The 27,810-nt window shown below is 44.7% G+C and overlaps 1 protein-coding gene across 3 annotated transcripts in view; it reads right to left on the reverse strand.

Moving 5' to 3' along the window:
- LARP1 (La ribonucleoprotein 1, translational regulator) overlaps positions 1-27,810 on the reverse strand; it is a 69,452-nt gene that overhangs the window by 3,837 nt on the left and 37,805 nt on the right. For 2 of the 3 annotated variants that reach the window (XM_040440119.1, XM_040440126.1), the window contains exons 2-18: positions 24,850-24,911; positions 21,502-21,567; positions 18,940-19,099; positions 16,940-17,068; positions 15,340-15,489; positions 14,410-14,572; positions 13,392-13,536; positions 13,122-13,296; positions 10,236-10,408; positions 8,442-8,831; positions 5,391-5,514; positions 4,406-4,611; positions 3,852-3,958; positions 3,562-3,719; positions 3,327-3,471; positions 3,130-3,239; positions 2,918-3,045 (exon numbers count right to left, since the gene is read on the reverse strand). In XM_040440119.1, coding sequence (XP_040296053.1) covers positions 2,918-3,045; positions 3,130-3,239; positions 3,327-3,471; positions 3,562-3,719; positions 3,852-3,958; positions 4,406-4,611; positions 5,391-5,514; positions 8,442-8,831; positions 10,236-10,408; positions 13,122-13,296; positions 13,392-13,536; positions 14,410-14,572; positions 15,340-15,489; positions 16,940-17,068; positions 18,940-19,099; positions 21,502-21,567; positions 24,850-24,911 — 2,591 coding nt within the window. Of the gene's footprint in view, positions 1-2,917; positions 3,046-3,129; positions 3,240-3,326; positions 3,472-3,561; positions 3,720-3,851; positions 3,959-4,405; positions 4,612-5,390; positions 5,515-8,441; positions 8,832-10,235; positions 10,409-13,121; positions 13,297-13,391; positions 13,537-14,409; positions 14,573-15,339; positions 15,490-16,939; positions 17,069-18,939; positions 19,100-20,348; positions 20,485-21,501; positions 21,568-24,849; positions 24,912-27,810 lie in introns of those variants that run through there. The other variant, XM_040440136.1, reaches the window with a different exon arrangement.

Raw genomic sequence — 27,810 nt, forward strand, 5'->3', positions numbered from 1 at the left:
CTGGTTTTAAAGAGGACCTGTCATCACTCCGGACATGCCTGTTTTAACCCTTAGGATACCGGAGTTTATTTCGTCTTTTATTTTTCTTCCCCATTTTCCTTGAGACATAACTTTTTAAGATTTCCAGTCACATAGCTGTATGAGGGCTTATTTTTTGCGGGACAAGTTGTACTCTCTAGTGCGACCATTAATTATGGCATAAGATGTAGTGGGACAGTAAAAAAAAATTCCAAATGGGGTGGAATTAAATAAAAAAAAGCGCAATTTCTCCACAGTTTTACGGGTTTTGTTCCCGGCAAAACTGACCCATGCCCTTCACTCTCTGGGTCAGTATGATTACAATGATACCCTGGGATAAGTATAGATTCTTTATGTCCAAATAGTGTAAAAATAAGTTTAAACTGATCAATTTTATTTTACATCACCATATTCTGACCCCCATAACTTTTTTTTATACTTATGTCTACAGAGCTGTTTAGGGGCTCATTTTTTGCAGAACAATATGTAGTTTTTTATTGATACCATTTTGGAGTGTGCGTGACTTTTTGATCACATTTTCTAAAAAAAAAATTGGGTAAGAAAAGCAATGAAAAAAATGGCAAATAGTCCATTTTGACCCTTTTCCCCTTGTTATGCCATATTGGAATTTTTTTTCTCCATTTTAATAGTATGGGCGTTTTCAGTCGTGGCGATACCCATGTTTATATTTGTTATTTATTTATTTTTTTATTATACGGAATGGGGGACGGGGTGATTTAAACTTTTTTTTTGTGATTTGGTGGCTCATATATATGAGCCTATAAATTAGGTTTATTAATTTTTAATTTTGGTCTATCAGGGATTTTTAAAATGCCATTTAAACTCAATTTTGCTTATTTCTTACCCTGGCCTGCCATCTGGTGGCCAAAATAAGAATTGCAGCATGAACACTTTCAGCCTCATCAGCGAGGCTGAAAGTATTCAGTACAAATACCGATGCCCGAATTGGCCACACGGGGCAGCGGTAGGAAGCGCTTCCGGGTTTTTGTGCATTAAAGGGAATCTGTCACCTGCTTTTACCATTTTAAGCTGTCACCATCGCCATGTTCACTAAAGTACCTTATTTCCAGCAGTCCTCTTCTTACTTTATTTCGTTTTGTCCTTTTGATAAAAAAAAGCCCTTTTTATGATATGCTAATGAGGCTCCAAGTTGCCCAGAGGGGCGTTTTTTTCCCCCCTCTCCGGTGCCCAGTGACGCCCCCCTGCAGTGCCCAGCCCGCCTTATTTTGAATTTCAAGAATGCCTCCTGATCCTCAAATAACCTCCCACAACCCTACAAACGGTTCCGCCCCATGCCCACGTCATAGTCTACCTTCTAGAAACGCCCCGTCCTTCTTCCTGTCGCTTTTTTATCAAAAGGACAAAACGAAATAAAGTAAAAAGACGACTGCTGGAAATAAGGTACTTTAGTGAACATGGCGATGGTGACAGCTTAAAATGGTAAAAGCAGGTGACAGATTCCCTTTAAGATGCCGTGACCTCAATTGGTCACGGCATCTAAAGCATTTAATTACCGCGATCGGCATTATTGTCAGTCACGGTAATTAACCGCAGGTCTCTGCTGTTTGAAACAGCAGAGATCTGCCGGCCATGTCGCCTACATGTACGGTGCTGGTAGCGAACCGGTTAATAGCTACATGCATTCCCCATGTAATAATTCTGGAGCATCTATTCTTATGGCTCTATGTTGTGCCATTCCTGTGTTATTTCTACTAGAAGTTATGAATGAATTGCTGGCAGTCTGCAGTAAGGGTACAGAGGGGTGGTAACCAGTTGGGGGTGTGGACCTGCTCAGTCTCACTCTATCCAATCAGTGCTGCCATTCTCAGGCTGTGCAGGTACACCCCCTAACTGGTTACCACCCCTACTTACTGCAGACTGCTAGCAATTCATTCATAACTTCTAGTAGAAATAATGGAATGACAACATATAGCCATAAGAACAGACTGGCTACTAAAAGAGGCAAGTAGGAAGTGGTGACAGGTGTTCAACAGCATTTAGAGATATGCTTTACAGCAGCCAACATGGGTAGAGGTGATATTTCTCATTCTAATCCTGCCTGTAATGATAAGCAGATAAGTTCAGTAAAGTGATCTGTACAGACTATGGCTTAGCGACTAGTGTGAAAACTGCAGGATTTTGTTTTTTCAATAGATATGGACATGGAAAATTATAAATGTTTAACATAAAAACATTCATACAAAAGGTCATTTTCTGATAATACAGTCCTTAAAGGGAGTTTCTAGATTAATGATACTGATGACCTATTCCTCAGGATAGGTCATCAATATCAGATCCATGGGGTCTGAGACCAGGCACTCCCACCAATAAGCTGTTCTCTGCCACCTTTGGCTCACTGAAGTGGATGGGAGCTGAGGTGCAGTAACCTCGTCACAGGAACTACACTTTGAGCAGAGCTGTGCTCCTGGCTCTGTTCAACATCTTCATTCTGGCACCAAAGACTGCAGCTGAACAGTTGGGGTGCCTAGTGTCAGCCCCCCTCCAAATTGATAATATATCCTGAAGATAGGTAATCAATACCAGATTGGTGGGCATGTAACGCACGGATTAGCTGTTTGCCACAGCCATTGGAAACAGTGGACAGAGCAGTCATCCACGGTGTAGTGGTGCTGTCAGTGTACTGCAGTTCAGCTGCCAAAATGGAACTGAGCTGTAGTACACTGGTCAGGACCACTACACAGTGGACGGAGACTTTGGCATCTATATCCGTCCAGTATTATGTTTTTGGCACCAGTGTTTGCCGAAAACAGCTGATCAGGTGGGCTGCCAGACCCCCCAAAAAACCTCTTACTGATGACCTATCATGCGGATAGGTCATCAATATCTAAAAGCACAACATCTACTTGGCATTACTTACATCTACTCGGAAATCCTCTAGCCGGTGGAATTTGCTCAGGAATTTCTGCAACTTTGGATCAATATCCAGGTTTTTGGCTTTGGAATATTTCAAAAAGGCCCAAAATTTTTCAAGTCCGTACAGTTGACCTTTGAAAAATGAAATGGACATGGATTACCCTGATGCAAAGTTAAATGTAGCAGTTTGTATCATCAAGGTGTCACATTACTCACCTGTCTCATAGTCCCTCCTGGTCTCTTCCTGGAAGTCCCTGAATATGTCCACTCGGAACTTCTTCTCTAGGCCATAGCTGTAATATCGGAAAAGGCACTCCAAGCCATACCTAAAAACAAATTTCAAGGTAGGAAAAGCAAACATCTAAAAAAAAATTCAGATCTTATGAAAAATAACCCAAGAAGCCGCTACCAACCTGTAGCCTTCCATTCCATCCTCAACAGCAAGCTGCCGGAATTCTTCATACATCTTCTTGTTAAAGTGATCTCGAAGGAAGAAAGACCAGAAACGGAAGAGGGTGTTCATCTCCTGGGACTGGCCAATGCCTAGCCGTTTCCTCTCTGTCAAAGAAGGCAAAAAAATTATAATTCCCAAAAGCGCAAAGGCTATACATCGGACTTTATAGGTCATTTTTAGCTCATGCTCCTCACCATTAAGGCAACGTCGGCGGTACTTGTGGTAAACATGTTGTGTGAATCCATTCTCTTTCAGCAGCTCATGAGAAGGATGCTGGAACTTTGGCAGAGACTGAGGTGTACATCCATAGTTGCTCAAAGCTGGGGCACCCTCAGAGGGACTGGCGTTGGAGCTAAAGGAAATATAAATGGAAGCTATTCACAAAATGAAGTATATGCACATCTTATGAGTTAGGAATAATCAGCTTGATAAATTCTCGATACAAACATGGCTACTGCTAGATTAAACTAAAATCTTAACTTACCTGACAGAGGCAGTTCGTGGTCGATGTTCCCTTGAATCCATCACCCACCCAACGTGGCATTCCATGGGAGGGTTAGAGCTGTGACGTGTTTTTCTTTTTCGAGGCGTCTAAAGACAGAAAACATTTCAGGAAGGTTAGTGATGGGCAATCCTGTGCTGATCATCTCAGAGGTCTGATAAAGGGCATTTTATACCCAAGTCAGACTTCTGGGACACCAATAATCACCATGACTAAGGCCCTTTGGACATTTTCTCTACATAGCACCAATACGCTTTAGTCCCAGATGTTCAGTCTGCAGCTACAGTTTTCTATGGACATCAAATAGGACATAAAAGCAAACTGGATGTGGCTCTAGGGGGAAGGCTCAAAGCCTTACCAGCCTAACTGGGCATGTAATCCTAGATAGTCTGCCCCATTGATACCATTCAAGGTCAAATCAAACCCCAAATGTCCAGCGTGGTGAAACACTTGGATATGTTTGGCCATTATAACCGAGTGCTCTTCATTAAACCTGGGAATGACAAGAGCAATTCAAATTATCAAGACATTCTCACCTTGGCATCGATCGTCCTGCCCTCCTTGACAACAGGGTAAAACCGAGGAGTAAGTGTGGGATCCTTCAACCGGGGTGTCCGAGGCGTACGGGGCGTCCGAGCATTGCGGTAATTTGGAGATTCAGGAACTGTGGTTGGTAGGGAGCGGGCAATTGTGGAGGGTTCAGGAGCACCAAACAGTTTATTAGCCAAGGCATCAGTGGGAACTGAAAATTAATAACAGAGTGAGCCCTAATTTCCAGGATGTGCATGAAATTAAAGTGGTTGTGGAGCCCATTACAAGTCTTTAAATATGGCTTACAATGGTGTAAAATAAAATCAGTCATACCCCCATCACTTGATTCCCCCGGGTCTCCTCCAGTCCCCTCAGGGTCCATCGTGACACAGAAAATGAGGCCAGTGATTGTGTTGAGAAGGACTGGCAGGGGACCCAGGGAGTGTCAGAACAGGAGCAGTGGGGATTTAGAAGAGCATTACTTATATTCTACCATTGTGAGCATTAGTTTTATTTATTTTAATTTAATTGGACAGACTTGCCCTCTAAATAATTCTTACATCTATAAAAACAAAGAGCCCCCCCCCCAGTGACGCTCCTGGGACTGCCTTCAATATGGCTGCGTCCTGCACGTGGTACGCCGATGGAGAAGAAGGATGCAGTACGGTGCAGAGAGCCTCTCCAGAGAGGAAGCGGACACCGCAACCAGACCACGCGGCCTCATGGGGTACTGGTAAGGCTGGGGGAGCTAGCTGAGCCCTCCAATTCAGGGATGGAAGGAGAGGCATAAACCCCCCCCAATCCTATCCTGGGCTCCTATGCCAAAGCATAAACTTTTCCCCATAACAGGGATCCCCTTGCTGCTGACCTGTAAGGGACTGGAAGAACACTGGTGTTGGAGGGGCTTTTAACACCTGCCCCTTTAGAGGTATATAAGGACATCCTCCATGTGTGCTGTCATGGAGGACGTAATAAATGATAAAAAATTACCTTTCTGAAATCTCGGAGGTCCAGGTGGAACTTCTTGATTTGGATCGACAGGTGGTTCTGGGGTTAAATTGTCAAACTGCTCCCGACTGATCATGTTCACCTTTTTGAAGTTCTCCACCTCTTGCTACAATGAAAAAGGAAGTAGATGGTTAGAGGGAGCACAGACTTGTAGGTATTACACTGTGGAGATTGGCACATCACACTTTCGTTTAACACTTAAATGGAAATGGGTCCCCTATTTATTTCAAATCCCCCTTTTCAAGTGGCCTGAAACCTAAAGCTCTGATTAATGACGTTACCTCTAACCAAGCACTAGACAATTAACATAAGGCTATAAAACCAGATTCACAATTATTTAACCATACATTACCACACTCCGGCATTTGAAATAAGAATCTTTATTTTACACCCTTTAAACCATAGTGAGTATTCAAGGATGGCGAGTACGCATTTAGAACAAAGTAGATTAAGAACATAGTTATGTCATTATTAAAACGTCAGCCGCAAACTGGTTAATTGGGAACATAAAATGCAACCCAATGTGAAAAGAAACCAATATTGGAATATTTAGAGCCATAATCTACCAGTACCTTCAGGAAACACAAGGCAGTGCTAGTACACAACGTACTACCAATAACAGGACCTTGTCTGAAGCCCAGCCAACCTTCTCTGAAATGAGGTGGTGATCTGTTCCAGAGGTTCTTCACAAAGACAAGGCATTGTATGCCTCCCCATCACCACTTCACGGATCATGCCCAGCACTCACATGCAGGTAAACAGCACTAGAATGTGCCCATTGACAAGTCACAGGGCTAGACTATCCAAAATGAAAGGCCGGACCTGGAAAGTACTGTAAAAACATGTGACTGACAAGAACACGTCACACGGTCAATACAATTAACCATGACAGGGTACATACCTCTGCTGTACCAGGGGGATGTATACCATAAAACTTTATTAAAGCGGTTCTCCAGGAATAAAAAAAATATATAAATATAATACAAAAAAACTTTCATTAGTTAGAATGGTTCGTTTTGTCTAGGGAGCAGTCATTAAGAGAAATAAAATGGCCGCCGTCATATTAGTACACACAAAACCTGTCCTAATCACACAGGAGGACAAGTTACTTCACAACACTGAGGTAAAGAGCTGCTTCCTCCTCTCTGCTCTACTTGTCAGGGATTATGATCATGAATACAGATGATAAAATCTTCAGCTGAATCTCTGGGGAATGGAGTTCATGAGGAGACATGAAGTACAGAGAGGACGGACAGGACAGACTGTGGTAATGGAGACTGCATACAAGAGCTGCTGCTCATCAGTCACATGCCCCTCCCCCCTCCCCTTTACTTCATGTCTCCCATTCCCACAGAGATCCTGCTGAAGATCTCATCTGTATTCAGGACCATAATCCCTGACAAGCAGAGCAGGGAGGAGGAAGAGGCAGCTCTTCAGTGTTGTGAAGTAACTTGCCCTGCTGCGTGATTAGGACACGTTTTGTGTGTACTAAAAAGGTCAGAGGCCATTTTTATCCCCTGATGATTGCTCCCCAGACAAAACAAGCAATTATAACTGATGAAAGGGATTTGGTAATATATTTATTAATTTATAAAAACTAATATTTAAGTATTAAGTAATTTTCTTTATTCCTAGAGAAACCCTTTAAGAACCAATGCCTAGTGGACATTCATTTAAAGGGCATCTGTCAGCAGATTTGTACCTATGACACTGGCTGACCTGTTACATGTGCACTTGGCAGCTGAAGACATCTGTTTCGTTTAATATATGCAAATGAGCCTCTAAGAGCAACGGGGGAGTTGCAGTTACACCTAGAGGATCTGCTCTTTCTGCAACTTCTGCGCCCTCTTCACGTTAAATGACAGGAACAGGCAGTGAAATCATCATCACGACTGCAAGGCCCTGTCAATTACCGTGCAGAGGGCGTGGCAGTTGCAGAGAGAGCAGAGCCTCTAGGAGTAACGGCAACGCCCCCACTGCTACTAGAGGCTCATTTGCATATATGAACACTTCATTATTTTTTTTCACATATGAACCAACATAGATGCCTTCAGCTGCCAAGTGCACATGTAACAGGTCAGCCAGTATCATAGGTACTAAACTGCTGACAGATGCCCTTTAAGTGAAACTCCTTGAAGAGGATCACAACAGACTAAGGCCCCATTCACACGTCCACAAAAGGGTCCTCACCTGTTCCGCAATTTTGCGGAATGGGTGCAGAACCATTCATTCTCTATGGGCCCAGACGTGAAGCAGAGAGCACACTATGTGCTCTCCGCTTCCGCATTTGCGGAGCGTGGCCCCGAACTTCCGGTCCGCAGCTCCGCAAAAGATAGAACATGTCCTATTCTTGTCCGCAGCTGTGGACAAGAAAAGGCATTTCAATAGGGGGTGCCGGACGGGTGTGTTGCAGATCCGCAACACACCACGGACGTGTGAATGGACTCTAATACTACAGACTAGGTAATTACTCACATAGCAATTACATATTAGGAATCATCTGAAAATATGGGGAACTGCACGTTCACAGAAGCTTTCTTCCTTTACAGTATGTTGTATACCAGTCAGTCTGCATTCAGTAAAAGGAAATCCCTAGTCTTCTGATCGCTCTCGAGTGAAGCTACTATGGGTAAATCTGATACCTGCAAAGATCTAAATGACATTCTTAAACTGCTCCCCATAAATCTGTGTTTTTGGTAACAGATAACTGCTAGTTAAATAATGCCCTAGTGTATTCTGACGTATAGCAAGTATGATCTCTAAGGCCGGGTTCACATCAGCATTGTGAACTCCGGCGTATATACCAGGACAAAAAAAATGCTACACACATTTTTCGTCAGCATATATGCCAGAAAATGGGCGGGTTACTGCCAGTTCCCATTACAGATATAATGGAAACGGTAAAGTCCGGCAAGCTTGGAAACCATTATGAGCAGTTGCCTGCATAAAGCCTACCAGGTATTATAAAGTAAAGTAGCCCCTCGATCAGCCTGGCAACATGTTTGGGTTTAGGATAGTGCCACTTGCACTCACCTTGATCTGTGAATACTCTGGCTCAAACTGCTCCGTCCACAGGTCCTGCTCATAGTAGTACAGACCATCATTGATTACTTTGGCCCATTCTGAACTCATCTTCGCCCGAGACGTATGGTTGCCAGTCCGATCTCCTCCAGGATGCTTGCGCAGTGACGGTGGGGTTTGAGTGACAATAAGGATTTTGTTTACATCCCGGTCATCAATCTCATAATCAGAGTCCTCATCCGACCAGTCAGTGAAGGTGTTCTTCCTGCCATCAATCTGCTCCATCTCCTCGTCAAACATAAAGTCCAGCTCTTCCGGTTCATCTTGCTCTTTGGGCGGTTTCGGGGTCGTCACTGGGGCAGGTGTCGTCTGTGCTTCAGGCTGCTGCACATCATCTGGCTTCTAGGTTAATTTAAAAGAGGTGTTACTACTAGCATCCCTGGAGCTGGAAAGAACACAACGTCATTCAACCAAACTTTCAGTAGAATATACTGCATTCATCTCAACCAGAAATGAAAAAAAGTGTACCGTAAAAAAAGGGATAAAGATATACAAAATAGAACCAGTGTTAAAGTAGCACAAAAAAAAGGAAAAGCGGCAGTGCGTCTTAATAGTCCAAATGCTAATGACCGTTCCATGATGGAAGCAGTCATCAGCATGTGAGAGGCGCAGGAAGTGCTGCGCTGGCTCTACTCATCCTCCCTGGTCTTCTTCTGGGCCCCAATCTACACTGTGCCCTGACTGCATACAGCCTTAGGACATAGTGTGCGAAGGAGCGCACTATGACCCAACGCTGTGCGACAGTGTATAATATATATTTTTTTTTTTTAAGAGGTCTGATCTGAGGCTGATGGAGCTGGGGGGGGGGGGGGGGTCTGATGAAAGAAAATATATATATTTTATTTTCCTCTCCAAATCCTAGGTGCGTCCAAAATATGGTATAAAAATTTGGTAAAGCCATAACCACACTGATTGGCAAAATAATTTTAGGATGTCTTTAATGCTGCCCTGCGAATGCAGTTTTTCATATGTACCTCCAAAATGGTACCAGCAAAAAAAGGAAACTTACCAAGCAAAAACAATCCCTACAATTTACACTTAGAAAAATAAAGACGTTATGGTTCTTGGAAGGTTGAGATGGAAATGCAATTTTGTGGATCACATGTGGACCCGTTAATTTCAATGGCAATGCAACCGTATGTCCATTACGTGGCCCCGTAAAAAGATAGAACATGTCCTATTCTTGTCCGTAAACAGCACATTGATACAGTCGTGTGAATGAGCCCTAAGGGCCCATACACACAACGGTAAAGACTCAGTGTTCCTATTGTGGACCGCAATTGACTTACATGGGTCCGCGATCTGCAAAAGATCGCACATGCTCTATCTTTTGCGGAGTGGAGGTACCCACGGAAACACTCTGAAGCGCTTTCGGGTCTGTGTTTCTGCACCGCAAAGGATCGGACATGTCTTATCTTTTACGGACCGTGGACCCATTCGAGTCAATGGGTCCTCACCGCAATACAGGATTCACAGTGCCTGCTATTTGCAGACCGCAGCACAGGCACGGAGCCCCTATGGTTGTGTAAATGAACCCTACAGCAGACGTTCCCAACCTGGAAGTTAACTTTGCAACAGCCGGATATCTACAATGAGGAGAATGTTGGCATCAAAGTAATATGAACGTAAGAATGTACTCAAAGGACAAGCAAGCTATGGCTCCAAACTGGGATTAAGTAAAATCAATGTTGAACTTTGGAGTATATTTGTCAAGCAAAAAGTTTTTTTTCCCCCTGAAATTCTTACCTTTGCTCTGGCTGGCGAGGGCCGTGGCCTCTTCTTTACCTCTATCCAGCTCTCAGAGTCCAGATCTGGTAAACTGGCAGAAAGCCCTTTTGGCATAGTCTTTAGGTTGCTCACTTCCTCAGTTTTAGTAGGCAAATTGGGGCTGGCAGTCCGTGGAGAGCCAGGTGCAGATTCTGAAAAGAGACAGGGGGTCAGGCAGAGCCGCAACACATTGTAGGACCATACCGTTACTTAGCAATGGGCAAAATGGGAGGACTTGAGTTTCATACATTTTGCAATATACATCTAAGGTTCTGTTAAAACTGGAACACATGATGCAGTTGTGAAAAGAAAAGCGAGTGGTGGGAGCACCAGACCAATACTTTTTAAAGGAGATGTGTGATCGCACCCTTTCATGGCCAAGAAGGGAATAATCCACAGAAAGGATCGGCCCAGGGAGGTGGAGTTATGGAAGTGTCGGTCCTCCGTTGTTCGTGTAATTCCCGTAGTAGTGTAGTAGTAGTGCTGTGCTATTTGCGTAGTTCGTGTTCAGTGAATTGAGAGTTACAGACAGCGAAGAACCATAACTTCGGCCTGGGCCAGCGCTTACTGTGGGTTATTCCCAACTCAGCCATGAAAGACAACATGGGCCACGAAAAGACACAAAGGGGAAGATTTATCTAAACTGGTGTAAAGGAAAACTGACTTAGTAGACCATAGCAACCAGATTCCACCTTTAATTTTTTTAGAGCTCCTTTGAAAAATGAAAGCTGGAATCTAGTTGCTATGGTCTACTAAGCCACTTTTCCTTCACACCAGTTTGGATAGAGCTTCTGCAAAAAAACTAACACAAAACACCCCTGACTGTTGCCACTAACAGCCAATGACAGTGCAGCCTTCCTTTCATTAACCACTTCACACCCGCCCATAGGATATAAACGTCTCCAAAAGGATGTTCCTGAACGTCCATTCAGAGATGGCAGCTGCACGTTAATCGTGCAGCTGCCGAGCGGGGGGCCTGCTGCCTTCTAGAGCGCTGTGTATACATATCAGGAAGCGCTATGCATTTCCTGTCCCGGCCCAGTGGTCATGTGACTGCCAGGGCCGAGAGTGCGCAGGAGCTGTCGGGTCTTCCACAGACCTCAATCAGCCCTGCAGAGGCTGTACAGCGTTGTATTCTGCTGTACAGCCTCTCTGGGGGGTGTATTTTCCCTGTAACTGGGGCTACTATGTCAGCCCCAGTTACAGGAGAAATAAAGTGGGGAAAAAAAATAATGTGAAGTTAAGTGTCCCCCAGAGGTCTTGTATGACCTTATGAGGGTTGCAAAGTGTATAATAAAAAATAAAACACATTAGGTATCGCCACATCCGTTACAACTAGCTCTAAAAAAAATATATGCCTCAGGTGAACACCGTAAAATATATATATAAAAAAAAAATAATAATAATAAGCTATGGCTCTCAGACTATGGAGACACTTTTTTGGTTTCAAAAATGTGATTTTGTAAAACTTAAATAAGAAAAAGTACACATGTATTGCGACGTCCGTAACAATCTGCTCTATAAAAATGTCACATGATCTAACCCCTCAGGTGATCGCCGTAAAAATAAATAAAATAAAAACAGCTAAAACAACCAATGTTTTGGTCAACTTGCTGCATAAAGTGTAATAATGAATGATCAAAAAAATAAGTACCCAAAAATGGTACCAATAAAAAAAAAGTCTACTCTTCCTGCAAAAAAACTAGCCCCTGCACAAGACGATCGGCATAAAAAAATAAAATATGGCGTTCAGAAAATGCACACAAATTTTTTTCAAAAATGCTTTATTATAGAAAACTGAAACAAAGAAAGTATACATATTTGATATCGTCGTGTCCGTAACAACCTGCTCTATGAAAATAGCACATGATCTACCCTGTCAGATGAATGTTTTAAAAAGTAAAAACAGTGCCAAGACAGCCATTTTTCAGTTACCTTGCCTCACAAAAAACGTAATATAAAGCAAATAAAAATCATATGTACCCGCAAAATAGTACCAATAAAACTGGCACCTTATCCCCTAGTTTCCAAAATGGGGTCACTTTTTGGGAGTTTCTACTGTAAGGTGCATCAGGGGGGCTTCAAATGGGACATGGCATCTAAAAACCAGTTCAGCAAAATCTGCCTTCCAAAAACCATATGGCGCTCCTTTTCTTCTGCGCCCTGCCGTGTGCCCTTACATCAGTTTACGACCACATGTGGGGTGTTTCTGTAAACCGCAGAATCAGAGTAATAAATATTGAGTTTTGTTTGGCTGTTAACCCTCAATGTGTTAAAGAATTTATTTTTTATTAAAATGGAAAAATGTGCCAAAAAAGTGAAACTTAGAAATGTCATCTCCATTTCCCTTTAATTCTTGTGGAACACCTAAAGGGTTAAAGTTTGTATAATCAGTTTTGAGTAACTTGAGGGGTGTAGTTTCTACAATGGGGTCATTTATGGGGGGGTTTCCACTATGTAAGCCCCTAAAAGTGACTTCATACCTGAACTGGTCCTAAAAAAGTGGGTTTTGAAAATGTTCTTAAAAATGTTAAGAATTGGTTCATAAACATGTCGTGCAACTGTCTAATGCATGAACAACTTCAGGAGCTGTACGATTGTCTCTTCACACTCCAATATCCTATTGGGTGGATAAATGAATTATAGGGAATTCTGTAAGTAAAATCAAAATATTAAACATGAAGCTGCACTTAAGTAACAACTCATGGTGCATGCAGTGGCCAAGAATCGAATACAGGCCTCAAAACAGCGTAATGGAAGGGCTGTCCCACAGCAACCAATCACAGTGCTGCTTTCAGTTTACAAAAATGAGAGCCAAGTTCTTATTAGTTACTGTGGGAAATGAGGCCTACTATGTACACTCACCCGTCTCTTTCTGGTATTCTTGCCTAGGTACAAACTCTGGGCAGTTGATGAGCTGGGTGAAGTCGGTCTGAGAAGCATCGGTGAGAGAAGGGCCGGGCAGAGGCCAAGCATCGGGATCTTCTTTCCGTCTGATCTTTTCATCAATTATTTCTACGACTTTACTATCCTTTAGCGCCTGAAAACCAAGATTTTCATAAAAATTATTAAACCACAGAGCCTCAGAAAACAGGATGAGGCCTGGAAAACGCAGAAGCAGATCAGCTGCCTCACCTTAACGATCAGTCCGACGTCAGTGGTGAGAGCCTGCACCCTATGAAAGCTTGCTATTAACCCGATGGGCAGGAAACCCTCAGAATCCATCTTCTTGCGCAGGAAAAAGTCTCGCTGTAGGTTGTCCACACTGAAGTAATATTCTCTGGAAAACAGACAACAGAAAGATTACCAAAATTGTGTACATTGCACTAAATACAAAGCAATTTCACTTTTTAGGTTACGGTGATCTGCCCGAAACGGGAGTGATGGTGAAATTCTCAGGAAGACAACTGTTGAGTTGACCATGTTCCAAGAGGTCATCAAATGGGGAAGGTCATCTAATGGTAGAGAGGTTGGCCGCTAACATGGAGTCTTACAGTTGCCAAAACCTAACTATTATGTATTACTTCGTCTGCCATTAAATGGGGATGTCCAATATGTAAGAGATGAAAATCATATAGTACATGACACTCTCTAACAAAGCTGGAATCAGTCCTGTACCTCACATGGGTCCAGGAATCTCCACATTTATTGCTCTGCTACATTGATTTCGAGCTGGCAGCTTAGGGGTCATGCATTTTCCCCGGGGAGGTGTCCATTCTACTACGGCTGTTGGCAACTTAAGGACTGAACCAAGCGTGAGCTTCCATCTCAGTGAGCAGGACAGAGAAATTATAAAAAGAGCAAACCGCAGGAGGCACTATACAGATAGATTTCAGTTAACTCAGTGGACAAATGAATTTTGGGGGGGGGGGGGGGGGGGGGTTAGTGGTCTTCAACTGTTGCGAAACAATCACTCCCAGCATGTGCAGACAGGTATGCTGGCAGTCATAGTATATCAACTGACGGAGAGCCTCTGCACTGGACTACGGTGTGAAAAACCTACAGCCTTCCAGCCTATGAAGGGGGTTAAACTATGGATTTCTGCATGTTCAATGCATGGTAGAGCTAGTGAAAAAATTCCAGAGACTGCTGTCACCCCGCCAGAAGAGCACCATTACTACAAGATTCTCAACTAAGTAATACGTCAACTTACATCTGCCTCTTGATGTAATCCTTCAGCAGCTCCTGATCGACACTGTACAGCTCCGAACTGCTCATGTTGTCATAGTAGTAAGTAATATTACTGGAATATTTAGGACCCCGAGGCCCATCGGTACCGTCAAATTTCCTGTATCCATACTGATAGTCAAAATGAGCTGTGAGAAAAATAATTATTGTAAGGTTCACCATCGCTTTAAAAGGGACTTTTCTAGGAGATAAATACTTATGACCCATCATGATTGGCGGTTTGACCCGGCACCCCGTTCATCAGCTGTTGGCAGTGACCCCAGCATTTGGAGGAGAGCTGTGGTCTCTTCCTCGACCTGTGACGTCATGTCCACCGGTCACATGGCCTTTATACAGCTCAGTCCCATTCAAAATTAATACCATGTACTGTGTTTGTTGTACCATGAAGAACCCGAAGATTGCCGCGGCCTCTTCAGAAAGCTGATTAACAGAGGTGCTGGGAGCCAGACCTCCCACGAGGGTCAGACTGTGTATGTAGGGACATCTTTATTGATGAGAATGCTAATATCCATTTGGCAATTCATATTTGCACAAGGAATAACAAAAAAATGAAACCATTCCAGCTATTTCCGCTTCAAAAACTGAAAGTCAATCAATATGGATCCTCACAACTTCCTCTCCATCAGTAACTATAGGTATGTGGGGTGCAGTGTGGGTATTATGCAATGTAAATACATATGCCTACATAGGGCAGAGACAAGCCCACCTTGTCTTCTAGTAAGGCCATGTTCAACCTCAAAGTGCCCTGACAAAAACAGGACTCGTGTGGGTCAATATCATGCGATTTGGCGGAAATTCTATTAGTTCTATGGCCATTGTAGTGTTTATAACTGAAGTGGATGTAATTGTGTAGTATAGTAGGAGGATGGGTCCTAAAGTCTTATATTGTACTTACAGCGAGTGCCACCACGCCCACGTCCTCTCCCTCTTCCCCGTCCACGGCCTCTTCCTCTGAAGCCACCTCGGACCGCTCCTTCACTTTTCACACTGGAAGTGTCATCGTAATCAGGCCAGTCCCTCTCCTGCTTGTTATCAGGATACCAAGCTATTGGGGAAAGCACAACACGTAGATCAATAACCCTGTGTTTAAAGTTGCCATACACAGTTAATAGCCGTCAACCCCGTACCTCTAGGAGCAAGGCAAAATGATTCGAATGTCAGGTCGGGCATGCAAACTGAAGCTCCATTCACCTCTATAGGAGTTCCGGGGACAGCCAAGAACAGCGCTCTGCTATTTCCAGAACTCCAGAGATGAATGGACCTGTCGCTTCGATCATTTCAGGGGGATGGAGGCTCCATTCTTGTGATCAGTGGTGGTCCCAGCAGTAGGACCTCCACCAATCTAATAGTTATAGCTTATGTTGTGGCTAGAGGATAACTCCACATAACCAGAATTGGAGCTAAATTGCAGCCACAGCAAGGCAAGTACTTTAAGCTACTTGAGAATTGGCCTACAAACATGAAAATATAATGAACATAAAATGAGAGGACTACAAAACCAGCAAAGGATTAGTCCGACAACACAATATGTATGAAGTCCTTAAGGTGCCCAAAGTCTATCCACAGCAGAGCAAGCACTTGAAGCTGCTTGAGGTTTGGCCAACATACAGGAGAATATAATGAATGCAAAACCAGCAACTTATTGATACACCTCCATAATGGCAGTTCAGGGTCCTCTTTTCTTGGGATTGATTGGTGGAAATCCCAGCAATCGATCAGATGCTTACTCACATTATATGGCTAGGGATACGTTTAAATCTTGGTACAAACACTTAAAATCTTCAAATTAAGTAGCTGAAAGGTGTGCAGGGCACAGTAAATGATACGTGTAAGAAAAGACATCTGGCAAAGAGAGCCACATCCTATAACGCACATGTCTTAAGGGGACAAAAATGCAAATATTTGCTCCAATAATTAAAGCTATGTAAATATTGAATGTAATAATCGCTCATCCAGTCAGAAGCTTCCACCTATAAAACTGTAAGGGTACTTTCACACTACCATTTTTTTTTTCCAGTATTGAGTTCCGTCCTAGGGGCTCAATACCGGAAAGAACTGATCAGTTTTATCCTAATGCATTCTGAATAGAGAGCATTCCGTTCAGGATGCATCAGTTCAGTCCCTCTTACGTTTTTGGCTGGAGAAAATACAGCAGTATGCTGCAGTTTTCTCTCCGGCCAAAAATCCTTAACACTTGCCGGCATTAATTTCCATTGAAATGCATTAGTGCCGGATCCGTTCTATCCGTTAGTGCCGGATGCGTTCTTTCAGTCTGCGCATGCACAGACCATTAAATCTGTGAAAAAATATATATAAAATATCGGATCCGTTTTTCCAGATGACAACCGAAAAGACGGATCCGGTATTGCATCAGTTTGCGTCGGAACTGCCTGCCGGAATCCTCTGCCGCAAGAGTGAAAGTACCCTAACCCATTTCTGTGCCAATAATGGCAAGTATATAAATAGTACAGTGAGAGCAGAGGGGGCAATAATACCTTTGGGGTCACTCCTGTTGAGGGCGTGACGCTGTTGCTCATTCTGACGATTGTTCCTTGAAGCAGTTTTCTCTCTTTGCCCCTCTGGTTTCATTTCGATCTGCAGGGGAACCCACTTGTGTTTATTTCCTGTTAAACAGAAGTAGAAATAATATGATGAAAGAGAATGAGAGTTGCATACAATGCAGGGGAAACGTAGCATTATCAAATGAACGGCCGCCCTTGTAATGCAGAGCAGGCATGCCCAACCTGTAGCCCTCCAGCTGTTGCAAAACTACAACTCCCAGCATGCCTGAAAGCTTACAGCTATTAGGGCATGCCGGAAGTTGTAGTTTTGCAACCGCTGGAGGGCGGCAGGTTGAGCATCCCTGGCATAGAGGATACGGATCTGACAGAGCAGCAGTTTGACCATCTCAGACATTGATGGCATATTGCTAAGGTATGCCATCAATAACTGAGAGGTGTGGGTTCCACACCTATCTCCAGAATGGGGACCCTGGAGTGAACGAGAGCACACTCCACAAGAACAGCCACCCTTTACTCACTTCTATGGGAGTGACGGAAATAGCCGAGCCAGTGCTCAGCTATTTCTGAAACTACCATAATGGTGAACGGAGGGCGACTGCGCTTGTGCGGTGTGCGCTCCATTTCAAGGGGCTCGGTTCTGGAGATAGGAGTGGGACCCGCACCTGACACTGACGGCATATCCTTGTGATACGGCATCAATGTCCAAGATGGGAATACTCCGTTAAATGGCAGTTCCTGGATCTAGATCATAGACGGGGGCTCCGAGTGGTGGAATACATAGAGGTCATCATGAGACAACCCTTTTAGTAAGTAGAAGTATAGCAAAAAACATTCCAGGTTCCTGGGATTTCATGAAAGAAAAATGCTAGATTTTGACTTCCAAAGCTGCATGCAGAAACCTCTGGCCATACTTTTAGGAAGGGGAGCACTTTAGGCCACTAGGGGAAAGCAGCCACAAAGCAAATGAATTTGCCACAGCTGCTACTCCCAACACCATCAGCAGAATATGTGCACCATTAAATGATAACTACACCTTTCTTGAAAAGACGAAGAAACAGAATCTCCATCATAGCGCCTCTTTGGCTTTCCTAAGCTCTACTTGGCTTTTTGAGCGTGTGTAGTATGCTTCCTATATGCTTCCTATTGATATGTACTCCATACACTGAAAAGACAAGCAGAGCTGACGAAAGCCAAAGGGGCAGAGCACCAAGTGGAGTTTCTGCCTCTTCATTTTTTTCAACAGAGGTCTAGTTACCCTTTAACTACTGCCTGGTCCTGTCTCGACATGCAGGAAATGCATGGAGCATGAAGAACCGGTAAGCATTGAAACTTAGAGCAACTGAAATCTAAATGCCCATGTGTATGGTGGCCACCTGACATTCCCCAGACATCTACCATCAGGGGAGTGTCAGATACCCACCATACAAATTAGATGGTTGGCCAAAACTACCATAACTGGTGGGTCTGGCCAACAAACATCTAATGTGCATGACCTGCTTTCAAAAGTCTTTAGGTTTAATAAGACCCCAATTTGTTTTTTATGTGACAAGTTTCATCCTACAAAGTTCAGAGAAATTATTTGGAACCCTGGCAGTCAGGTCAGACTGGTCCAATGTGTGAGATGGGACAACCCCTTTTAACATTGTTGCCTACTAGTTTCAAGTTGTTGCTTCGCTTGTTCTCCACATATTCTTCCACAACTTCCTTTTTATTTAGAGAGGCAACCAGCTGACTGCAAGGTCATAGTTACATAAGTTGAAAAACAGAAACAAGTCCATCAAGTTCAACCTCTCTCAAAGTTTGCCTTCAGAAACCCCTGGTGACCTAGAGCTGGTCACTTAAATGAATAGCCAATTCATTTGCATTGGCAACCTCTCCAGAACTACCTCAATGTCTGCTTGCCTTAGTCATTTTTCGTTTGACATGCTAAAATGGGTCAGGTTTAAAATACATGGTGGTCAATATAAAAGCACCTTTCTTTTTGTGAGATGATCTCTGACCATCATCATCCCCATTCTTCTCCTCACTGGACTCATCAGATTTTACTCTTTGGTTCTCCTTTCCGTCAGCACTCTCTTCTTTCATCTCCTTCTTTACGAATGACCTTCTGGTTGGCTGCAGTTTCTGAGGAGGCTTTAGGGAAGACAAACAAGTTATGGGTTACTTACATACTACAAAATAAAGCAACATGCAATATCCTACATGAGTACAGGCAATGACCTTCATACCTAGGTGCTTTTACCTATTGGATATATGAAAAGCATGGAGCCTTCCAGCTTATTTACTGGTCAGGTTTCTCTTCCATGGAATCTCTAGCCCCCATTCGTCACAAGACAAATGGGACACATTGCATTGCGTGACCAGTGTCAAACAGGAAGTTGACATGGGGAGACCGGTGCGGGCAGCAGCGGACTGAAGGGAGTCGGAATCCAAGAGTGAGGAGCCGGTAAAGTATGCTACCTCATGCAGGGGTTGGCAGAAAGGCCTGCTGATGGTGAACGACCCCATGGAGCACATGAGGAAAATGGGGCAAATCCCAGCAGTCAGGAGTGGCCAATGCACATACAAATTTGCTTCTGGTTCATAAACTTTACGTGTTAAAGGTCCGATTAGACGGCCAGTCCTACCAAAAATGATTAGATTCAGCAGGCGCACATCTAATGTATATGGCCAGCTTTAGGCACATTTTCAAGTTTGCAAAAGAGGAAATGTCTCCTATAACACGTCTCTTAACCCTGACAATAATGACTCCCTGAAAATGTAGAAACAGTTTCCCACAACTCCTATCAGACCCTCGTTCCCACAACTCATATCAGACCCTAACTCCCACAGATCCAAAGCCTGTGAACCGACTTCTGGTCAAAGTCACAGTACCCACCACGGCGCAGGACACACCCGCTCATTAATAAAAACTAGCCTCATTACACTGGCCGCAGCACGAGAGCCACCAAGCATACCAACACAGATAACTCATTCCTGAAAGTCCAGACCCATAATCTACCTAGTCCTGGGAGGTGAGAGGAGGCATAATCTGCAGCTTAACCAGGGGATAAAAGGCTTAGGTGATGACCATTCGAGTAAGAGAAAAAGAGGACGACAGAATAAGAAATGCAATGGAGGAGTCCAGATGAAGCAGAGCTGAATGTGTCAAATTCAAGAACAACAATGCTTAATGGGTTAACTGCATTCCTATGTAAAGCCACAAATAACATAACATGCTGTGTCAAAAGCATACACCCAGCTCAGAACAGGTCACAGACCCAGCTCTGCTGCATTTGTACACAGAACTACCTCAAGCCTAACATCCTCCATTTCTAAACTGCAGGAAAGCGGCTAAACACAGATTTTCTCTTCCAAACAAGTGACCACACATCTCCCTTACCTGTGTCCTCAAAGAGCTAATGAAACCCGAGATCTCCACATACCCCCAAGCCAAGTTACTCTACCCAGGATCCTAAAAATACTTCCCAGGATGAAGCCTTCACCCAGAGAGCAGTGCATGCTGCATCGGAGGCTTCCAGTCCCAGAATAGAGACTGCCAGCAGCAGACCTGGTGGGAGGACTTGGAAGGAGGGCATCCCCTAAATGGAAATCCTGCTCGGGGGGACCAGTCTGTGCTATTCCTGGTGTCACAGCCCCTTCCAAGCTTCTTGCTTCAAATGTGACTGCAGTACAAGGCCAGGGCTGACTGCTGCCATTCACGCCAGTCCCAACACATTCCACATCACCGTGCACACGGAATGGGAAGGGGGGGGGGGGTTAATGGAAGACAAATTGCTTTTCACATTTTCGCTAACGATCACCGTTTTCCTGATCAGTCATAGGAAGAGAACTATGGCAATAAAGGGGGTGCAGGATCCGACAAACATCAAACTAATGGTGCAAGACAGACCCCACTATGTATAATGGAGCTTGTCTGGTTTCTGTTATGGAGTGCATCATAACCCTCGCAAGGATGTCACAAAATGTCTGAAAAAGGTGTAGATCCCACCTTTGGGACCCTCTCCTATCTCCAGAACCAGGTCCCTGAAGTGAAGGAGAGCACACTGCGCATGCACGGCCACCGTCCTCCATTCACCGCTATGGGAGTTCGAAAAGTGAGCGCACTTGGCTATTTTCAGAAGTCCCATAGCACCGAGTGTAGAACGCACCATGCAAGTGTGGCCACCTCTTCATTCGCCACTACGGGACTGCCCGAAATAGTCGAACCAGTGCTTGGCTATTCTCAATAAAAGGCAGACACACATGCGCAGATGCTCTCCCTTCACCAGAGGGGCCCCGTTCTGGAGATGGGCGTGGGTTCCACCACTGATAACCACTCCTATCGGATATTTGTGGCACATGCTGGCAATGTGCCACAAATGTTGATACAAATACCCCTCAAATACACAACAGTGCATATAACGGCTACAGATGTTGGTCCAACCAAATAGTAGGAGACCCAATGCAAAGAACAGCACTTCGTGAATTCAACTAATATTTTATTGATGTCAAAAGGACGGCTGGGTTACATTCAGTAACAGCATTTTTCTTACCGGTGTGCTTTTATGGGCAATCTCTCCAGGCGTTGGCCAGTTGGTGGCATCACCAAAATCTCCAACCTGCCAAAAGTGACAGTAATTACATATACCTGGCTACCATCAATATACAATAGTAACAAATACCCCAATAAAGTGCCGAGACCCGACACAATTAGACATCTTCATTACAACATTGTCCCTTAGGCTACTTTAACACCAGCAGAAAAAAGAAAAAAAAGAAAGCTAGGAACTTTTTATTTTTTAAGCACTGGCTACTTGGCTCCTGGGATTTGGAAAGGCAATGTTTATTAAGTTGGCCATCACTTACTGGATCTTAAAGGGGTATTCCAGGCGGTTATGGTCATCTCCTATGCACATGCGCGCGGCCGCTCCGTTCTTTTCAGGGCAACTGCAGGGGGCACGAGGCCACCATTCTTGTGATTGGTGGGGTCCTATTGGTAGGATCCCCACAGATCTGATAGTTATTCCTTATCTTCTGGAATACTCCTTTAAAGAGTGGGTCTCAATTTAAAACAATGATCTAAAATCTTGGAAAACCCTTTTTAAGATGTTGTAACTGATGACCTCTGGATAGGTCGTCAGTATCAGATCGGTGAGGGTCCGATGAGCGAATTTCATGTTATGAAATTAGTTTGCATTTAGTTTGATGGTAAAAGCAGAATTGCGTTATGGATTCCGTTACCACAGACCTTAACGCAATTCTATGACTGAATGCCTTTAGAGTAGACACCATGGTCAGCATTGACCATGGCATTGGAGAAATGAACGGGATCAGTTATCTTCCATCCAGCTGTTATAGGGAGGCAGTTGAGTAACAGCCGTATAGGCAATCGGAGGTGATTGCACGAATCAGCTACAGAGTATGCGACATTAGAGCAATGTACCATTAGGGGTTTAGTGGCTAAACTTATGACACCAGTCATGTTAGGTCAGAAGAATTTTCCTTTTTTTGCAGATATCTTGCAGTGTTTGGCTATTCCTCAACTTTCACCGCAACAGTGAGAAATATTGAAATCCTGGCTGAAGGCAGATTGATAGGATTATGGCCAGATTATGAAGGGTGGTAAATCCACAGTGCAAGGGGAAAAATGCCAACCAACCCCCGAGCCCATCTGCCAACTGAAAGCCATGCATAAAACTGGAGAATCTTCTAAAGGGTATGCTCACACAGGACAGATTTATACAGAAAGATCTGTGACTACTGCATACATTTGAATTACGCTTGTAGAACATAAACCCCATTCATATGAATGGGACAGATATTCAAGTCACATACATTTCTAGAGCAAATTTCATCATCAGACATGCCAGACACTTTGGGCAAAGAGAAGAAGGGATCGGACATGTTGAAGTCTAAGGGCTCTTTCACACTTGCGTTGTTGGGATCCGGCGTGCACTTCCGTTGCCGGAGGTGCCCGCCGGATCCGTAACACCGCAAGTGAACTGAAAGCATTTGAAGACTGATCAGTCTTCAAAATGCGTTCAGTGTTACTATGGCAGCCAGGACGCTATTAAAGTCCTGGCTGCCATGGTAGTGGTGGGGAGCAGAGTGCTTGCCGCCCGTGCGGCTCCCGGGGCGCCCCATGCGCATGGATCGCGTGATCCATGCACGTGGGGCTCCCCACTACACTTTACCATGGCAGACAGGACTTTAGCGTCCTGGCAGCCATGGTAACCATTCAGAAAAAGCTGAACGTCGGATCCGGTAATGCGCCGAAACTACGTTTAGCTTAAGGCCGGATCCGGATTAATGCCTTTCAATGGGCATTAATTCCGGATCCGGCCTTGCGGCAAGTGTTCAGGATTTTTGGCCGGAGCAAAAAGCGCAGCATGCTGCGGTATTTTCTCCGGCCAAAAAAACGTTCCGGTCCTGAACTGAAGGCATCCTGAACGGATTTCTCTCCTTTTAGAATGCATTGGGATAATCCTGATCAGGATTTTTCCGGCATAGAGCCCCTGTGACAGAACTCTATGCCGGAAAAGAACAACTCAAGTGTGAAAGAGCCATATGGCTGATAATTTCTTGCACCTTCCCTCCTACAGCCACCATGCTGTACAAATACACACAGTATGTATGGGTAGCTTAAAGGGGTATTCCAGTGCAAAGTTATCTACTATCCACGGGACAGGACAGTGGTCCCATGTCCCCCGTTTGACTGTAGTGACATTGAGCATGGGCACCACTGATCCATTCAAAGTCTATGAGGCTGGCGAAGACGGCCAAATACAACTCTCCAGAGTCTGAATGGAGCAGCAGGGCGAATGCTCAACCAATAGAGGACACGGGACCCCCATCCTCATGGTTGAAAGGGACCCCAGATGCCAGACCCCCCCCCCCAACCAATCTAACAGTTATACCCTCACCAGTGGATAAAGGGTAACTGGTTTCCAGAATACCCCAAGGGCTCTTTCACACCTGCGTTCTTTTCTTCCGGCATAGAGTTCCGTCGTCGGGGCTCTATGCCGGAAGAATCCCGATCAGGATTATCCCAATGCATTCTGAATGGAGTGAAATCCGTTCAGGATGCATCAAGATGGCTTCAGTTACGGAACGGAAAGTTTTTTGGCAGGAGAAAATACTGCAGCATGCTGCGCTTTTTGCTCCGGCCAAAAATCCTGAAGACTTGCCGCAAGACCGGATCCGGAATTAATGCCCATTGAAAGGCATTGATCCGGATCCGGCCTTAAGCTAAACGTCGTTTCGGCGCATTGCCGCATCAGACGTTTAGCTTTTTCTGAATGGTTACCATGGCTGCCGCGACGCTCAAGTCCTGGCAGCCATGGTAAAGTGTAGCGGGGAGCAGTATACTTGCCATCCGTGCGGCTCCCGGGGCGCTCCAGAGTGACGTCAGGGCGCCCCAAGCGCATGGATCACGTGATCGCATGGACACGTCATCCATGTGCATGGGGCGCTCTGACGTCATTCTGAAGCGCCCCGGGAGCCGCACGGACTGTAAGTGTACCGCTCCCCCGCTCCCCACTACTATGGCAACCAGGACTTTAATAGCGTCCTGGCTATCATTAGTAACACTGAACGCATTTTGAAGACGGATCCGTCTTCAAATGCTTTCAGTACACTTGCGTTTTTCCGGATCCGGCGTGTAATTCCGGCAAGTGGAATACACGCCGGATCCGGACAACGCAAGTGTGAAGGAGCCCTAAGAACTGCATGGGAATGCCGTGGGCTTAGCTAAAAAACTGATATTCTATTTCTATAGAAGTGTTTCTATATAATTTTTATTTTTTAGCGTACCAGAATTTTTTTTTTCTCCCTACAGCGGACAATTACTGTAGTTGCCTGACAAACGGCAACAAACGATTATTGTAAGAATAAACCATTACCTTGCTGCCTCGTCTTGGCCGATTGGCACCAGCTTTCACCACCTTGGCAGGCGCCGGAGGATCTGCAAAAGGAACAACTAATTATTATAACACTAGTCATTGCATGTGTGTTACCAACCGAACTGTGATGACAATTGTTAAGTCTGTAAAGGGTTAAACAGTTAGGCCCCTTGCACACGGCCGCTGTGCTCACGTGGCCGTATTGTGGGCCGCATACGGTGGTTCCGCAATACACAGGGAACATGCCGTGTGCATTCGATGAGGACCCATTCATCTGAATGGGCCCGCAAATCCGGTGCGTAATGGAAGCACGGAACGGAACCCCACGTTCCGCAAAAAAAAAATATATATATAAAAAAATAAATATAGAACTTGTTCTTTTTGCGGAATGGACGGATTACGGACCCATTCAAATTGAATGGGTCTGGATCCGTCCCGGCCGCCGCACAGATGCTGCCCGTGCACTGGGGACCGCAAATTGCAGTCCCCAATGCATGGAACGGAACCACAACGGCCGTGTGCAAGAGGCCTTAGAAATGCATGTCAGGTTTCTTCCAGGAATGGTGCCACACACGTCCATGGGTGGTGTCTGGTACTGCAGTTCAGTTTCACTGAAGTGAATGCAGGTGGTGTGCAATACCCCACTCAACCTGAGAACGGGCGAGGCACTGTATTTGGAAGGAGAAGCCGTGCTTTACCTTGTGCAACCCCTTTAAGCCGTTCCATTGTTTTGTTTCTAAACCCAGTTACAGCGACTGCACTCCAATACGCAGAAAATTACAGGAATGACAAGGCCCATAGCAGCAACAACACAAACTAACTTTACGAGAGGAGAACCAGCGCGAGGGAGGTGGTTACCAAGGTGACACCACAAGATGGCTATGCCCTGGTGTAAGGCGTCGTAACTTTTAAAGAAAAAAATGTAGGTTTGTCTATGGATCATAAATGTGTACAGTTCGAACATCTAGAAAAAGCGTGTAAGGAATGCTGGTTCACAGGGATGGGCAGAGATAATCCAGATTTAGGCAAAACCAGGCAGCTCCAGTTCAAACCGTATAAAAAAAAAACTCAACATGTATAATATGTAATAAATTTTCCGTTGCCAGGGAAGCTGAGTGATACAAGGCCCTTTCAGTTTTTCTGAACGCCGTGAGATTATACATACTTTATATGTACACACTATAAGCAGTTTATTTGGAAAACCCTAAAACCCACATTTACTACATGTACCAACCGTGTATTTGGCGAGGGTAGACATTTATCTAGCCTTCACTGGCGGATTATGACCCGCCAGTGTATCAGGGGCCTGCAGCATGAGTGCACGCATTTAACGAGTGATAAGGTGTCCTTCAGAAAACATATGGAACAAGTCGCTAGAGTGACGTGGCCTGCAGACGCAGTGACAGGGCCCGGGGCATGTCAGCAGCACACACGGGGGACACACAGAACACAAGCGGTTAAGGAGCAAACGTTCCTTCCCAAGATGAGGGAAGGGGCAAAGAGCGATCATTTACATAAGGAGAAAAATCCAGCTGGGGAGGGGGCAGGGCGAAGCAGGATCAGGGCCCATGTGATTTTACACATGCTGGCTTGTGACAGGGCTGCTATTTCATGCCCCGCAGCTAAAACATGGCGGTGGAAAGAGCCCCTCACAGAATGACTCCTCAAAAGCTCACACAAAGCAAACTTTTGTTTAGGGCGGATGTATGCTTATTACGTTTTATAAGAGACCAATTACACCTCAAACACACAGAGAGGTAAGTTCACTGTCCATTTAATCTTCCGGAGATAATTGCAGATGACTCCTCGAGGACCCTCCTCTAATACAAGCTGGTAAAGAGTCTATTCGGCCTTTCCTCACACCAAAACCTGTCTGGAAATGCTGTGCGACAACCAACATGGCCACCAAAACAACCATATGCCCAGTCCATACAATGGGGCAGATTTACTAATCCAGTCTAATATTCAGACCGTGTAAGGCCGGGTTCACATTAAGTTTTTCCCATCCATTTAACATATATAAAAAATACACATGTTAAAAGGATGCCTCAGACGGATCCAAACACCATAAAGTTCCATTGTAAAATAAAATAAAAATACAGAACGGAACGCATCCTGATCAGTTTCATCTCCCATTGACAATGAATGGGGACAAAACTGACCCATTTTTGAAATCCTCTACCGGATGTCAAACCCAAAAAGCCACAACGCTGGGGTGAAACAGGCCTAATTTATGACCAGGCCAGAGCCTCGACATAAATTAGGTGCTTTCTCGGCCAGCGCAGGGAGAGAGGGGGGGGGGGCCTGGGGAACAGAATGGGATAAACCGCTAGCCTTTGTAAATGACCCCCATGATGCCCTTTACCCAATTTACTATCCTCGATGAAGAAAGCAAGTTTTCACCGACTGACTGGGACTTTTTTCAGAAGCCGACAAGAGGGCGAATGGGGGAAGAAATTTTTAATTCTCCGTGTCAGAACTCTAAGCAAATGAGGAAGAGTGGAGGGAAGTAATGATCTCTCCATGTTGTTTTGTCGGGGATCATTCATAGTTTTGAGAAAGTATTAAGCCATGTGTCCTTTCATTCGAGTCTACACCTGACCAGCCAGCAGCAGGCGTCAGTCACCGATATGAAGGCAAACGTGTCCCTCACACATTGGATGATGCATAAACCAAAACGCGTTTCAAGGCAAAGCCATTTCAAGATGGAAAAGTGACAGCTTCTTGCACAAGGTGAGCAGCCATGAGAACCAGCACCTGAGTCAATACGAGAGGTCCCCCCAGCTTCAAGAGGAGAAAGGGATTAGGTGTACGTTTTTCATTGAGTGGATGCTTTCTTGCTGTGACTTTGGCCAAGGTCTCAGCTATATTTAAGAAGAGATTAATGGAATTTCACGATACAGATACCGCCCTGCCTCCAACACATACTTCTCCAGAGAAAGCAGGTTACATATAAACAGC

Source organism: Bufo bufo, chromosome 1, assembly GCF_905171765.1.
Source record: "Bufo bufo chromosome 1, aBufBuf1.1, whole genome shotgun sequence".
Classification (NCBI taxonomy): domain Eukaryota; kingdom Metazoa; phylum Chordata; class Amphibia; order Anura; family Bufonidae; genus Bufo; species Bufo bufo.